We start from the raw sequence: 16,719 nt of genomic DNA, 5'->3' as shown, positions 1-16,719 counted from the left end.
GTGAGCTTCTAATGTGGCAGCGCGTATTCCTGCGGATTGGGAGGACCTTCACAGAGGTTGACTGGACATCTTTCTGATGTTAATTGCTGTATTTTGGTTATAAACTGGTACTGATGGGGTGAAATCTTTCCTCCGTATTACTGTTTAAAAAAATTCTAAATAATAAAGCAATGCTACCCCAAAATACGCTGCATCACAGAACATTTACATTTTCTACTCACACAATTTAGTGAAGCCTGTCGCATAATTTGGTCCTCACCTTCCTCATAACCTAGAGGTTTAGAAATTTTTGTCAGGAGGGGGTCCTTACGCTTGAAAATGTTGACAGGGGGGTCTCGGCATCCAAAAGTTTGAAGACCTCTGCCTTAAAGTGATGTTATAGTAGGGTATGGTAATAATATCTATCTTTGCATTAAAAAAAGCTTCAGAAATTCACTGAAAGTTAAAGGAACGTTATAGTTAGGTGAAAATGTCAGATAAAATATACAGTTTTGAACTACAAAACCACTGATATTCACCAGTTATAATTATCTCAAGTAACTAAAAGTCAAGCCCTAAAATTACTATAGCTCGCGTCCTCACCATGCACTGGTAATTACCTCCCATATTACATCACTCATTATGTGTTCTATGATATCATTGATAATATGACTGTATGATTTGAAATTACATAATTGATGACAAGACTGTGCACGGCAGGGCCTTGAGTTATAGTTACTTGAGACAATCACAACTGGTGAATGTCACTTTCACATTTATAGTGAATTTCTAGGTTTCTTTTTTTAACTTAAAGTAATATTTTATAATACGTAAAGCCTCCTCCATCTTTACGGCCCCAAGGACCTCATAAACCGGGGTCTTTCTAATTAAGGGGAGGGGCTTATTAGCCCCCTCCCCAACCTTCTCGAGGCCCCAGGCACTTCATCCCCGGGGCTATATATACGCAGCACATCTTCCCTACCCCTCCACCACACACCACCAGGCCTTTACAGCCCCAGGGACCACATCTCCAGGGCCAAGATATATATTTAGAGGGGAGGGAGGCGTACAGCGCCTCTGGCCTGGTTGCCCCCTCGCTCCTCCGCGCTCCTGCTCCAGAGCCCCTTGCTGTGCTAGATCTTGACCGACGCCGAGAGCAGCGCCCCAGCCGCCGCAGGGCCGCCCGCTCAACCCGATCCCGTTTTCCCGCCGCTTCCTGCCTGCGGCCCCGCCAGTCCATTGGTGGACGCGACCCCGCCTCCCAGCTGACCCGCCCTCCCGGCTCCCCTCTTAAGGGGACCCTGCACGCACCTGGGAAGCGACCACAGCGCCTCTGGCCTGGTTGCCCCCTCGCTCTTCCGCGCTCCTGCTCCAGAGCCCCTTGCTGTGCTAGATCTTGACCGACGCCGAGAGCAGCGCCCCAGCCGCCGCAGGGCCGCCCGCTCAACCCAATCCCGTTTTCCCGCCGCTTCCTGCCTGCGGCCCCGCCCCCTCACCAGTCCATTGGTGGACGCGACCCCGCCTCCCAGCTGACCCGCCCTCCCGGCTCCCCTCTTAAGGGGACCCTGCACGCACCTGGGAAGCGACCACTGCGCCTCTGGTTTGGTTGCCCCCTCGCTCCTCCGCGCTCCTGCTCCAGAGCCCCTTGCTGTGCTAGATCTTGACCGACGCCGAGAGCAGCGCCCCAGCCGCCGCAGGGCCGCCCGCTCAACCCGATCCCGTTTTCCCGCTGCTTCCTGCCTGCGGTCCCGCCTCCTCGCCAGTCCATTGGTGGACGCGACCCTGCCTCCCAGCTGACCCGCCCTCCCGGCTCCCCTCTTAAGGGGACCCTGCACGCACCTGGGAAGTGACCACTGCGCCTCTGGCCTGGTTGCCCCCTCGCTCCTCCGCGCTCCTGCTCCAGAGCCCCTTGCTGTGCTAGATCTTGACCGACGCCGAGAGCAGCGCCCCAGCCGCAGCAGGGCCGCCCGCTCAACCCGATCCCGTTTTCCCGCCGCTTCCTGCCTGCGGCCCCGCCCCCTCGCCAGTCTATTGGTGGACGCGACCCCGCCTCCCAGCTGACCCGCCCTCTCGGCTCCCCTCTTAAGGGGACCCTGCACGCACCTGGGAAGCGACCACTGCCCCTCTAGCCTGGTTGCCCCCTCGCTCCTCCGCGCTCCTGCTCCAGGGCCCCTTGCTGTGCTAGATCTTGATCGACGCTGAGAGCAGCGCCCCAGCCGCCGCAGGGCCGCCCGCTCAACCCGATCCCGTTTTCCCGCCGCTTCCTGCCTGCGGCCCCGCCCCCTCGCCAGTCCATTGGTGGACGTGACCCCGCCTCCCAGCTGACCCGCCCTCCCGGCTCCCTTCTTATGACGCCCCCTCAGCGACCGCGCAGCGGACGCACGCAGCGGGAGCACCGACTGAGCGCCAAAGGTAAGCCCGTCTGCGCCCGTCCGCGCCTGGACCGTGCCTGGCCCCCGCAGACCCCAGCCCACCCGCCGGACTTACGACGCCACCGAACTCTAAGCACTCAACGCCGGAAGAATCCCGGGTTGCTACCGAGCCACCCCGAGACGCACCCTTCTGCTGCAACGCCTGCAAGTTCACCTGCATACGGACCTGCACCACTCCAGCAGCGCTCAAGACCTCGACGAGCAACAGCAGCAGCCACCTGAAGTGCATCCTGCTCAACACCCGGTCCGTCCACAGACACGCCGTCGAGCTCTGGAACCTGCTCGACACTACATCACCAGACGTCGCCTTCCTCACAGAAACCTGGATGAACGCCTCTTCAGCGCCCGACATCGCCATCGCCATCCCAGACGGCTACAAGATCATCCGAAAGGACCGCATCAACCACACCGGAGGAGGCATCGCCATCGTCCACAGGAACACCATCCGCATCACGACCAACACCGACGACGCCCTGACAACCGCCGAACACCTTCACTTCCAGGTCCACATAAACCCCAAGACCACCCTCAGAGGCACCCTCATCTACAGACCCCCGGGACAACGCACACAATTCAGCGAAGACATCGCCGACTTCATCAGCCCGCACGCCCTCTGCTCCGCTGACTACATCCTCCTAGGGGACCTCAACTTCCACCTGGAGAACAACAACGACCGCAACACCACCACCCTGCTGGACAACCTCGCCAACCTGGGACTCAAGCAACTGGTGACCACCCCCACCCACTTCGCCGGACACACACTCGACCCCGTCTTCTCCTCCAGCAAGGACATCGCCTTCAGCCACGCCACCGGACTCCACTGGACGGACCACAGCTGCGTCCACTTCAGCTTCGGTAGGACCACGATCCACCACCACCAGCAACAGGTTGCACGCAGGAGCTGGAACAAGATCACAGCCGACCAGCTCACGACCTCCCTGAACATGAACCCTCCCACCAGCACAACGAACCCTAGCCAGGCGGCCACCAACCTCACGAAGTGGATCAGCGACTGCGCAGACGAGCTCGCCCCCCTGAGGACCCCGCCCAGCAGACCCGGTAGCAAGAAAGCCCCATGGTTCACCGACGAACTCAAGAGCTCCAAGAAGAACTGCCGAGCCCTCGAGAGAACCTGGCACAGAGACCCAACACCGGACAACATGACTGCCCTCAAGCTCGCCACCCGAAAACACCACCAACTCATCCACGCCACCAAGAAAACTGCATTCAAGGAACGACTGGACAACAACGCACACAACAGCAAGGAACTCTTCAACATCGTCAAAGAGCTCTCCAACCCCAACGCCGGAAACAACAACATCACCCCTTCGCAAGACATCTACAACTCCCTCGCCTCCTACTTCCACAACAAGATCGCGGACATACACAACAGCTTCAGCTCTCTACCGACGAACGCCACAACCGAACCACCACCCCCCACCACCACCCTCCGCGCCTGGACTCCGATCAGCACCGAAGACACCGTCCACACGATGAACTCCATCCACTCCGGATCTCCGACCAACCCCTGCCCTCACCACGTCTTCAACAAGGCCGACGCTGTCATCGCACCCCACCTGCGGGACATCATCAACACCTCCTTCGACACCGCCACCTTTTGGAGAGCTGGAAGCACGCCGAACTCAGCGCCCTACTCAAGAAGCCATCGGCCGACCCGACCGACCTCAAGAACTACCGCCCCATCTCGCTGCTCCCGTTTCCAGCAAAAGTCATCGAGAAGACCGTCAACAAGCAACTGGCTGCCTTCCTCGAAATGAACGGATCCCTCGACCCCTCGCAGTCTGGCTTCCGAGCCAACCACAGCACCGAGAATCCCTGATCGCAGCCACCGATGACATCCGAGCGCTACTCGACAACGGAGAAACAGCGGCCCTCATCCTCCTCGACCTCTCCGCGGCCTTCGACACTGTCTGCCACCGTACCCTAGTACAACGCCTCAGCAACGTCGGAGTCCAGGAGAAGGCACTGGAGTGGATCATCTCCTTCCTCGCCGGAAGGACACAGAGAGTCTGTCTCCCTCCGTTCAGATCTGAAGCCACCAAAGTCATCTGCGGCGTCCCTCAAGGCTCCTCGCTCAGTCCAACCCTCTTCAACGTCTACATGAGCCCCCTCGCAGACATCGCACGCCAGCACAACCTCAACATCATCTCCTACGCCGACGACACCCAGCTGATCCTCTCCCTCACCAACGACACCGCCAGAGCCAACCTTCACGAAGGGATGAAAGAGGTAGCCGAATGGATGAAGAACAGCCGCCTGAAACTGAACTCAGACAAGAAGGAAGTCCTCATCCTGGGATCCTCACCCGCCGCGTGGGACGACTCCTGGTGGCTCCACTCCCTAGGCAGCGCACCCAAACCAACAGACCATGCACCCAACCTGGGCTTCATCCTGGACTCCTCCCTCTCCATGACCAGACAAGTCAACGCTGTCTCCTCGTCGTGCTTCAACATACTGCGCATGCTACGTAAGATCTTCCGGTGGATCCCCACCGAGACCAGGAAGACGGTCACCCAGGCCCTCGTCACCAGCCGTCTGGACTACAGCAACTCCCTCTACGCCGGAACCACCGCCAAACTCCAAAAGAGACTCCAGCGGATCCAGAACGCCTCAGCGCGACTCATCCTGGACATCCCCCGTCGCAGCCACATCTCCGGACACCTGAGAGACCTGCACTGGCTCCCGGTCAGCAAGAGAATCACCTTCCGTCTCCTCACCCACGCACACAAAGCCCTACACAACCAAGGCCCAGGATACCTCAACAGCCGCCTCAACTTCTACGCTCCCAAACGCCAGCTTCGATTGACCAGCCACGCCCTCGCCGCCGTCCCCTGCATCCGAAGAGCCACCACAGGGGGACGGTCCTTCTCCTACCTCGCCGCCAAGACATGGGACTCCCTCCCCACCCACCTCCGCCTGACCCAGGACCACCTCACCTTCAGGAAGCAACTCAAGACCTGGCTGTTCGAGCAGTAGCGGACCCCCCCCCCCCCCCCCCCCCCCCCCCAGCGCCTTGAGACCCTCCGGGTGAGTAGCGCGCTATATAAATGCGATGATTGATTGATTGATTGAAGTCACTTTTATCCCTATGGGCCCCATCACCCAGGACCTTTCCTTCTAATTAAGTGAACGGACGCTGGCATGTATGCCACCCCACCCCCCCACCCCATTCCCCAGCCACCCTGGGCCTCAAGGACTCCATCCCCTGGGGCCGTAGGAGCTCCTGGCTGGTGCCCAGTGCCCATCCAGGGCACCCACCAAGCAGTACTTTAAGTTCTGCCAAATCCCTGAATTCACACATCCTGGGTGCTGGCGGAGCCGGCATTGTTCGGCAGCTGCTGTTCAACAGCAACTTGAGTTTATATGGCCGTTTTAGCATGGGCAGAGAAACAAATGACTGATGCCACTCAGTAGGAGCATTTTCAAAGCACACTAGCTTTCCCTGCCTGCGCTCCAACGGGCATGGAAACTATTGTGTCCCTGACCCCTAGGTGGGCTACCCAGGACACAATGTATCCCTGGGGCTTCTTAAGGCACAGAGAGGAGACCCCCCCCCCCCCCCTATGCTTGTATGTCAGCCCCAGGGGATGGTGTGTCTGGGGTCCATTGGTGACTCAGGGAGGGGAGCTGTGCGTTCCCACCCCCTTATTTTAATTTTTAAATATAAATGTAGTGGCCCAGGAAATTGGCCCACTGGGCATAATCGGCTTAGGGAGGGAGCTGCATGACTTCCTCTCTTACAAGTCCTCGTTAAGGCTTGGGGAGAAGCAATGCATATCCCCACCCCCCTCCCCCGCCCGGCCACCCTTTTGTTTTTCATGGTGGTCCCTGGCTTCTATTTAATTTTTGGAAAAATATATTTTGCCCCTTGCGGGGTCCCTCTGAGACCCCACCAAAAGGCCTAGAGGTGCTGAATAGCCCTAACCTCCCCCTTATATATTATTTTTAATCCTACTCGGAACATGGGAACTAAGTCCTGTAATGGCTTCCTGCAACATTTTTCCTAATATTGCAGGCTGCCAATCGGAGTGCTCGCTTCCGTAGTAGCGTGACTTGTGTGGGAGCGAATGGGCCCAGGAGGTAAATAACTCCCCTGGGCTAATCAGAACGTTCTATTTTTTGTAATTGTGTTTGAGGAACTCTCTTGAGAGTTGCGCAAAGCCAACCATCCAGATATACAAATATTTTTCAAGGAGCCGAATCGCGTCTGGACTAATACTTTTAAGCAGTTGCCAGGTTGCGAATTGAGTAAAGCCCCTGAATCCTTGTGAATTTGGTGTGAAGTGGGAAGGAAGAGTGGAAAGATATATATATTTTCACAATGAAATGATATCGCGGCACTCCTCCTCGTGATTAGATTTTCTTTATTTAAAAAACTTGTCTTTCTCCTATGCGTTTCGAACCGTAGTTCCTGATCACATACTGCTGTGATCAGGAACTACGGTTCGAAACGTGTAGGAGAAAGACGCGTTTTTGAAATAAAGAAAATCTAATCACCAAGAGGAGTGCCGCGATATCATTTCATTGTGAAAAAATACTTGCGAGGCCCTGTCCTGGTCTCGACGCGGGCACCAACTGGAATAGTGCTCCCACTGTATAGGACGTCTGAGCAGTTATATATATATATATATATATATATATATATATATATATATATATATATATATATATATATATATATATATATATATTCCTGTTCACATACACGAGGGATTTGCACTAAATTTCACTACACGGTAAATGTACCTTGTGGTAAATGTTGCTCATTAAGGATAATATATGTATGAGACCGCTGTGCACTGTGTGGAGTGCTATGTTCAGTCTGCAGTTCAGTGATACAGGTTACTTAGGGCTTTGGAAACAAGCAGCTTCTTACTGCTGTACTTTTTCCTTACGTGTTGCAGTTTCTAAGACAAGGTTGAAAGATGTGATAATTAATCAGTTAAGAAACGAAAAAAGTAGCTCAGATTCAGACTTCATAAAACGAGAGAGTTTGCTGAAGTGGTTTGCAGATGTTTGAACGACAAACGCTTTAAAGGACAATGTTTCATGAGGGAATTGAAGAGGAAGGTATGGAATGTGGACACTGTTCAGTGTGAGAGGAGGCTGCAGCTCTCAGCAAGATTTGAGAGCAGTGAAGAATAAGGTGTGTCTGAAAAGAGCCTCAGAAGCATAAAATAAGAAATGAGGGGGAGAAGACTGTGATGAATCATGTAGAAGATTCCTGCAGCTTCCGTCAGAGGCGAGCATTCATTACTATTATATTCTCTTAGTCTTTTTCCCAAATTGCAGTTGCACACAATAGTACCTATATAAAGGGTTGATCAAGGCAGTGTCTAACCTCCTAAAGACAGCTCTCGTGTATTCAGTCGTGAGGTAAGCACCCGCGGCTCGGGTGGTAAATGGATTTCAGACCTTTCATGAGTAGGTGGTGCAGACGAAATTTTAATTGGCAAACTTGGTGCCACTAGAATTTGAAGACGGATAAAGAAGCACACCATTCTGGTTTTGAATGTCTGCTGGAGTAAGTAGTATTTACTTTTCTTTATATCCAACTTTTGTCATCCTGACACTCGCATTGCTCGCTACCTTGTGTGTGCCAAGCATGTTTGGGTTCCTTTACATACGTTTGCTTCATTGCCATGGTGAGATGCTGGAAAGTTCTCTTACATTTCTGACACTTTAGGTAAACTAGCTTTTACTTTTCCTAACAATATATTCCCAAGCTGTGCACAATCTTTCAGCATTGGGCAAGATCAGTTAAGCCTTGTAATGTTGCATTTATGTGGTGCCTTGTTCCCCTGATAAGGCCCTGAAGTGCTTCTTAGTGGTTGCTTAAGCTGCTGATCTGTTATAGATAGGCCTGCACAAGTCAAGCTTCTGTGTTGTTGACCATCTTGTGATAAAGTTGTTTGCCTGTGCTAACTATACTTCATATCTTCGTGAGATTAAGTGAGCGGCTACCCTGATAGTTCCCTTAGCTTGCTTCGCTCAGTTTGCAGTCTGGCGTAAGTGAAAAGCGTTGAATATCATGCATGAGGTGCTTGAATCCTCGATGTTCAGTTATAAGCAGCAGAAGAGTCCGGCAACAGTCGAGAAAAAGTAAGACTCGACCCTCTTAAAGGAGCAGCTTCCAGAGGCCACCAATTATATTAGAAGTAGGTGAAATAGAGAAAGGGATTAACATGGGTTTTGGTGATTGGAGGGGGCACTATCATCTAAATAGGAAAACGAGTGATTTTGTCCCTCTCCACTCAATCCCACCCCACCAGACCACCCACCTCGTAATTAACCCCAACCCCACTTTTGACTTTCTGGTATAGAACGTTAAACTGTATGGGTTATCATTGTTGTTTTAGAATTAATAATACTCTGCCTCTTGCTAATGCTTTGTCACATATTTAGGTTATTTAAAATCATCCTATCAAATGAACTCTCATACTTGCGTTATAACCACAACTCCTTTTCTTACACTATCCAAGTGACTTTAAGCCTGCACGCCTTACCTTCAAAGTGGTCCCACCTGCTAGGTACTTCTCTGAAAACAACACTACCTCACTGAATGCCCTAGGCAATGTATCAAATACTCTCTTTTTGAGGAATACCTTAAGGGCTTGGATACCTTATGTCCTGCCCCTCCTGCATTCAGGCATCCTGTTAGGCTCCCTGAGCTTCACAGACCTAGCCTACTTGCATCCGCTCTAATTCCAAAGCTCTTTAGAGAAAGCTACAACGTAAGACTGACTTGTGAATTTAATAGCTTTCTGTCTCCTGTGGGCAGGTTTTAGGTCATTCTGAATATTTTATCTTGTTCAACATGTTTATTCTTGCCAGTCATTTTCCATTTCTAGCACTCCTGAGCTTTAAATATGATTTTGACTATTTATTGCAATCGAGATACTGTCTATAATGGCCACCCTGTTCTTGGAAACTTAAATTATTCTCTTTCTAATGTGCTTCCTCCCACCTTGTTTGTGCCAGTGTCCCACAAGGACTTGATATACCCCACTGACACTTGTCCTTAACGTTTTGTAGATCCTCTTCTTCGATGTGTCTTACTATTCAGTTGTATTCCATGAAGAGCCACCATTTTCTCCGCTACTGCCCGAATGCTTTATTACTTTATGTACAACTCATGTCTATAAAATGTCCCTGAAGGTGGCGTTACTCACAGCACTACGAAAAGGATTAAGCCATTTTTGTAAGATCTGTGGAAAAGTTTTATGGGTTTATTTGTGTACACCAATAACCACGATTATTTAGGCTAAATTAACATAATTGCAACTGAAACAAATGTCCTAGGATGTAAAGAAGTGTGTTTATTAGAGCTTTTAGGTTATGTTACATGTATGTGTAAGACTCCATTTGAAACAAGTTGGAAGCCATCCCTGTCTCTCACTTGTGCTCCCTCCCTGTGACTTAGAATATTTTCAGTTTTTTTTTTGCCTACTCTTTATAACTCTGAACCTGAGCGCCTTCGTGGCATTTAAGCTGTACCTCTTTTTTTAGAATTTTTGTAATAAAACCCTTTAACTTTCCATTAATTAAGATCTCAGTTATTTAATGCCCCCCTTTATTCTATTAATCATTTTACTCTGCTAATTTAGTGGTTTTGGGAGGAGCACTAACGTGGAGACGCATTGCCTTATGAAATTGTGGTTACAGTAAACTGTGAGAATACTGAATGAGGTCAAATGTTTTGGGGTGTCTACATTTTGGGGTACTGTTTTGCTCCCACAAAGCTACAGCTGTACAGCAGTGTTGTGACCAGATTTCTCTTTTTTCAGGCCGTGTGGTTTGGCTGCGACGTTGGAAAACACTTCCACGGCAAGCTGGGCATCAATGACATGAATGTGTAAGTGCTGCTCTTTTTGTGGGCACATTTGTGGTTTTAGAAATGTTTTCTAGAAATAAATGTGGGCCCTACTGAAACCTGCTGACGCTTTTGATAGCTCCTATCAACATACCTTTAACTCCGAGTGTGATATCATTGCCTCCTCTTGACAGTGCACCCTGCTGTGCTCGGTTTGAAAGGTTTCCTTCCATTAGCTGTGGTGGTCTTCATTTAAGTCGTCATTGGCCCCAAGCCCAAATAACTATTCTGTGTTAACCATTTTATGTATTATAAGTGCCAGCCTGGCTAAATTGTTATTAAGTAGTTTCTAGAAGAAGGGTTCTAGTTGCAGACTGCTCTAGAGCCCATATAGTGCTGAGAACTAAATATCTGAAACGTCTTTGGTATGTTCTTTCCCTGGGGGCAGTTTTGGTATCCTTTCCTTTGAACATGCATCGAGTTTGGCCAAACAGTTAATAAAACCTAAAGATTAAAATCTTTACATGGTTTCCCATTTTTGATTTAAAAGTCTTTCAGTCATATACTGAATAGGAGTTGCTTCCATATGTGCTTTTCCTCTTAAGCACATTTGAATTGGTCAGGTTTTTTTCTCATTTTGAAATGACGTTGGTTTCCCACCATGAAACTATGGTGTTTTCAGAAAAGTTACGCATCGTTTGGAAAGAAAAGGAAGGACCCACTCAGCTAGTAAAAACAAAGTTTTGCAGAAATCTTGAAGCTTATGACATAAAAACTCTAGAGGTGCCACTTGGTCACCGTGGGTGGCTGAAATCTTGACCACCTTGTGACCAAAGCTTGCCCACCTTGTGACAAATGTGGTGTTTATTAACGGTGTACAAGGTTGTATCCATTGACAACTTTGAAAACACGCGACTAACACACACGGGCACACTTTTCCATCCTTACTCACACTTTTTTAATTGCAAATCATACGGATGGCCTAAAAATGAAGGTAAACTTAAATCATTTTTTTACTTCTTGTATGAAAGCATGTTTCTTTCACACAAACCTAAGAAAACTCTGGTATCTGCATTTAAGGCTTGCTGTTGAATCTGGTGCTAATGGCTCCTGTAGACTCTGAAGTTCTGGTGTGATATTTGAAAGCTACTCTGCTCAGTTGTGCTTTGGATTAGGGAAATTTTAGAGCAAACCAACACCGTAATAAGGTTTTTGGGCACTAAGGTTTTCAAAACTATTAGCCCAATGCCAAAACCAATAAGATTCTAAGAACAAGTTAAAAAAGTAAGTTTTACTAGCCTGCCTAGAAGTGAAGAAATTATCAATTTCCTCAAATGTAGGAGCAGTTGAGCATTAGGCAATTAGGTAATCTGTTCCTGGACTGAGTGAAAAATTTGAAAAGGAGGCATGCGACAAATGTTTAAGCCGGAAAATTAGGTGTATATCCTTCACATAAGAAAATACTGTACAGATAAGAGTTGATGGGCTTTAACAAGTGTTGGATATGTTTTCAAAAGCCGCAGTGGTCACTAAGAACCTGTGCTGTAACTAGACATTAACTTAAATATTTTTGATTCTGCAGACCTTAAGGAATTTATAATTGGTTGAGTGACAGACCCCTTCCCTACCTCTCGAATGACTTCCAATTTTTGGTGACACATATTTATGTTGACAGTTATGCTATATTTCTTTCACAAATGAAATGTGTTGGTCATCATTTTGATTCTCCTATGCATTCATGTGTAGAACATCAGACTTGTAGTGGTATTCATAGTGCTTTGTTTCCATTGGCACTGAAGCAAAATGAGTGGGTATCATTGTTTTTGAGAAGATGTGGAATTGGTATGAGTCACAGCATCTCAGGTAATGGAAATTAATATGAGGACTGAAATTAGTGCAGCGCAACTCGCCAATTTTTAGTTCTCTACACCAAATGTAATTTGTTTGTTAAAGATCTCATCCCGATGTTAGCTGGTTAAAAACCAGGTCTTTATTTTTGAAACTGGGACCTATAATTTTCTCCTCCAGCTCAAATTGTAATGTAATTCAACGCAATGGGAGGGGGCACCTACCATTCTCTTGTACCCTACCGAGTGGTAGTCTGGAGACCCGGGAAATCGGATAGTATTTTGTAGGAACCTCACCCACAGGTACTACCTGTGGCATGCTTAATTATCGGATCCCCACCCACTTCTCCTAGTATGAGCGGGCGGGCTCACACAATTTGTTAGCAGAGCACTTATGTACTAAATGTTTTTAAATATTTAAAATTGCCTGCTGGTTCCTCTGTGTTCTCTTTATTATGAGTACCTTTGGCAAGGTTAAAAAACAGCTTGATTCTTTGATGAGGCCAGCCCAATACAATTTGACAGGCTTAGAGCAAGCAGACTATGTACTACCTGAGGGGGGAGGTTCCAGTACACCCAGATTAGGCATTGGTTAATGCAGCTGGAGATTTGAGGGGCTGCGCAACGACCTCTGACAAAATTTAAGAAGTGGCTACTTAGTAAGGAATCAGACATGTGCCTCATTTCTGAATTGTATGGGATGTTGATGGGTGAGCACCTTGAATCTAAATCCCCAGCCCAAATGAGATAGGAGTGGGAGCTAGGGCAGAAATTCTCCACTTGCGAATGACAAGACATTTAATACTGAGCGAGACGGATGGCGTCTAATGCGTCTAGTATGGAAACAGCTAAGAAAATTGCCACATACTGGTGTTTAACTCCGGTTCGTCTTCATAGGGGGAACCGGAAAGGGGTGACAGGTGCTGGAGATGTTGCAACTCCCCAGGGACATTGGTACACATCCTCTGGGATTGCCCCAAACGTTCTGACTTCTGGGAAGAGATACTATCCGACTTAGATGCACACTTTACCACCCAACTTCCCCAGTTCCACTCCTATACTGTATTAGGCCTGCCCAATCCTCTGATGTATACATTTAAATCTAAAAGGGGGAGACATGTCACACTAGCACTGAGGGCAGCACGCCAACCAATACTGACTTTGTGGGGCACCGACAAAGTTCCAACCAGACAGTCCTGGCTCCACTAAATTTAGCATCTATTGGGGGTGGAGAGGCTCTCATCGACACTTAAGCTACAGGGGGACACGTTCAGAGAGGTATGGCAACCATTCATTGCACCCCTATCTCAGGAGTTCACAGAACTTACCTGCCCTAGATATCTAGGAGTGCTACGCCTGACTGAACTACTGGCATAATTATACCAGGGCACACTTCAGTAGGAGTATACGCTGAAAGAGCATGTTGCAATTAATACATCAATGGGCACCCGAGGGGTTGTGGGATAGGGTGGGTGGTGTTTGTAGAACATGCATAGCGGTCTAGTGTTTTAAGAATGAATCGGTTTATGCATTACATGTCATTGTTCAAAGATGAGCGTTCTCTTCCAAGTCAGTTGATTCCCTGACCAGCTTGGAAGAGCCCACTCTCATCTGGTCTCCAACCTGATTAAAGACTTCAACCTTACCTGCGTTGTCCACTGCTTTTATTTATCTCATTTTGGCGACGAGGATGGGATTCGAACCCACGCATGCATAGCACGGAAATGCTTGATGCAGGAGTTATCGAACCAGTGGAGGCATCTCACTGGATTTCTCCCGTGGTCATTATGAAGAAGGCAGATGGTAAATTGAGATTCTGTGTAGATTTGAGATCTTTGAATCAGTGTGTTGTGGCGGCCACGTTTCCTCTTCCAAATATTAGTGAATTGGTGACTAGTCTGAAAGATGCCAAAGTCTTTTCAAAACTCGATCTCAAGAGCGCCTATCATCAGATTAAACTGCTTAATGACTAAACCTCTCACAGCTTTCATTACCCTTGAAGGAATGTACCAATTCACGTGGTTGCCTATTGGGTTGACATCAGCCACTAGTGTTTTCCAGCGCAAGGTCCAAGATGACATTTTACTGTATGGGAAATCTGTGGAGGAGCACAATGTAATTCTGAAACTGGTTTTGGAAAGATTGTCCAATGTGGGGCTTACTCTTCGTAAAGAAAAATTCAAATTCTTAGTAGAGCAGATTGAATATCTAGGGTACACCATTAGTGCTCTGGAGTCAGACCCCAAAACAATCTTTGCAGTGCCATTGAGATGGCTCCTCCTCCCTTAGACAAAGATCAATTAAGGTCATTTATGGGCTCAATTAAATATTATGCTAAGTTTGTTAAAAAAATGTGACAATACTGCTTGTTTGAGGGGTTTGCTAAAGAAGGGGGTGAGTTTTGTGTGGGGTGTACAACATCAGGAATGTTTTGACAACATTGAGAAAGAGATCTGTGAAGCCAATGTTTTAATTCCCTTTGATGTGAACCGTAAGTCAATCCTCACTGTGGATGCCAGCGTAATGCAGGGTCTGAATGCACCATAGGTTTTGCCTCTAGGACATTGGCCCAGGCTGAACAAAATTACTCCGTCATCGAGAGGGAGGCTCTTGTGGCATCTTGGGGAGTGGTGTATTTCTGTACCTATCTGTGGGGTACCAAGTTTTTACTTTGTACCGAACACAAACCCTTGATTAAGATCTTATCTCCTGGTGGTACTGGTAAAGGGTTGGCAAGGCTTGCGAAATTGGCTTCCATACTACAAGAATTTCAGTATTTGGTAGAATACATTCGTGGATTTGAGGAATGCCAAGAAGACTGTTTGTCTAGGATGTCTCTTGATTTGAAGTTGGTTGAAGGACGGTCCTGCGTTTGTTAATGGGGAGGGTGAGATTGCTGTAGCCTCAGTGGAAGATGTGTTTTTTGTGGGAGAAGGTGCATTGGATGTGAAGGATTGGACGCGTGAGATGGAGGTTGATGACACCCTACGTGTGGTTGTCAATATGTTGAAGGCGGGATCCAGTAGAGAGAGTTGTCTCTGTTTCTATTTGTCCTTCTATCAAAATCTTGGATCAGTTGTCTCTGTGTGGGGATGGTGTGTTGATGAGGGATGAAAAGTTTGTTCCCACTTTTAGCATTGGGAAAAAGTTATTAGCTTTGGCCCACGAGGGACATCTTGGTCAAACGTTAACCCAACGTTGTTAGAAAACCCATTTTTAGTGGCCTGGTTTGGATGGCCATGTGGTCACTTGGGTGGAAAGCTGCCCTGTGTGCAAAGAGGGTGAAAAAAAGCTTGTGGGCAGTAAGCCAGGTGCTGGATATATTGAGAATCCTGGTATGGCTTGGCACAGCATCTATCTGGATTTTATTGGCCCGATGGGAGAATTACATGAGAGGGACAGTTTTGGCATTGTTGTTGTGGATGTTTTTTTAAAGTGGTTGACTGTCAAATTTGTGAAGGATGTCACTACTGAGAGTACCATCAAGTTTCTAGGAGATTTATTTAGGCACAAGGGCATTTCTTCAGGTCTTATCATGGATAATGGCACTCAGTTAGTCTCAAGGGAGATGCAGGACTTTCTGATGGATTGTGGTATTGTCCATCACCGCACTTCATAGTACAACCCGCAAGGGAATGGTTTGCTTGAGCGGGCCAACAAAGTTGTGAAAGGCATTATCCAAATGGCTTCCGCCAAAGCTTACGTTGTGCGTAAAATGGTGGATGAAATGCTATGGGCTTACAGGACCACTCTACAAGATATGGGTGAGAAATCTCCTTTTGAGTTGATGAGGGGCAGAGCCCCTGGCTCTAAATTGGTTCCTGCATGGATGAGGGAGTTGATGGCTTTGGTGGAGTTGCGTTGGAGTCTAAAAAAAAAATTTGGTTACCTCCAGTCGATTCAAGGTGGGTAATTTGGTTAAGGTGAGGAGTGGAAGAATTGGGAGAGGTCTCTCAAAGTTCAAGGGGCCCTACACGGTCAGTAAGGTTTGTAATCACTGTGGTGGTCTGAAAAATGGTGCGTGATGGAATTTTCATCATGTTGCCCTTTATCAAATGTGTGGTGGGATTCACAGAGAGGAAAGTCGACCCAGCAGTGGTTATGCCCTGGCCCAAGAATTTGAGACTGCTCCCAGTCTGGTCAGTTTAGGTGCCACCATTGGCAGTGGTGACTGCTTGGTGCTTGTGGGTCGGCTTTCAGGGGGTTTGTGTTTTTTCAAACCAGTGGTTCTTTACATGGATCTGGGTGTTCATGTGATTCAAGATCCGTGAGGAGTCGTAGACCGCCTGCTTATCTCAAGGACTTCGTCTGTTGAAGTGTTCTCTTTAGTTTCAGATTTAGTTTTCTCTCCTTCCCACCTGTTTCTTTCTGTCTTCTTCTTTTTCTCTTCCCTCCTGTTTTGATTTTCTTTGGGTTAATGGGAAGGGGGAAGATGTGTAATACATGCAAAGCGGTCTAGTGTTTTAAGAATGTACCTGTTTATGCATTCCATGTCTTTTTTCAAAGATGAGCATTCTCTTCCAAATCAGTTGATTCCCTGACCAGCTTGAAAGAGTCTGCTCTCATCTTGTCTCCAACCTGATTAAAGACTTCTAGCTTACCTGCGTTGTACTCTGCTTTTATTTAC

General features: G+C 48.1%; 1 protein-coding gene across 1 annotated transcript in view; it reads left to right on the top strand.

Annotated features, from left to right (window-relative positions):
- Positions 1–16,719, top strand: part of BLMH (bleomycin hydrolase) — a 784,033-nt gene that overhangs the window by 505,448 nt on the left and 261,866 nt on the right. The window contains exon 9 of the mRNA XM_086955092.1: positions 10,220–10,287. Coding sequence (XP_086811218.1) covers positions 10,220–10,287 — 68 coding nt within the window. The remainder of the gene's footprint in view (positions 1–10,219; positions 10,288–16,719) is intronic.

The sequence above is a fragment of the Lissotriton vulgaris genome, chromosome 2_1, assembly GCF_964263255.1.
Source record: "Lissotriton vulgaris chromosome 2_1, aLisVul1.2, whole genome shotgun sequence".
NCBI lineage: Eukaryota > Metazoa > Chordata > Amphibia > Caudata > Salamandridae > Lissotriton > Lissotriton vulgaris.
This window is presented reverse-complemented; position numbering and strand designations above follow the sequence as displayed.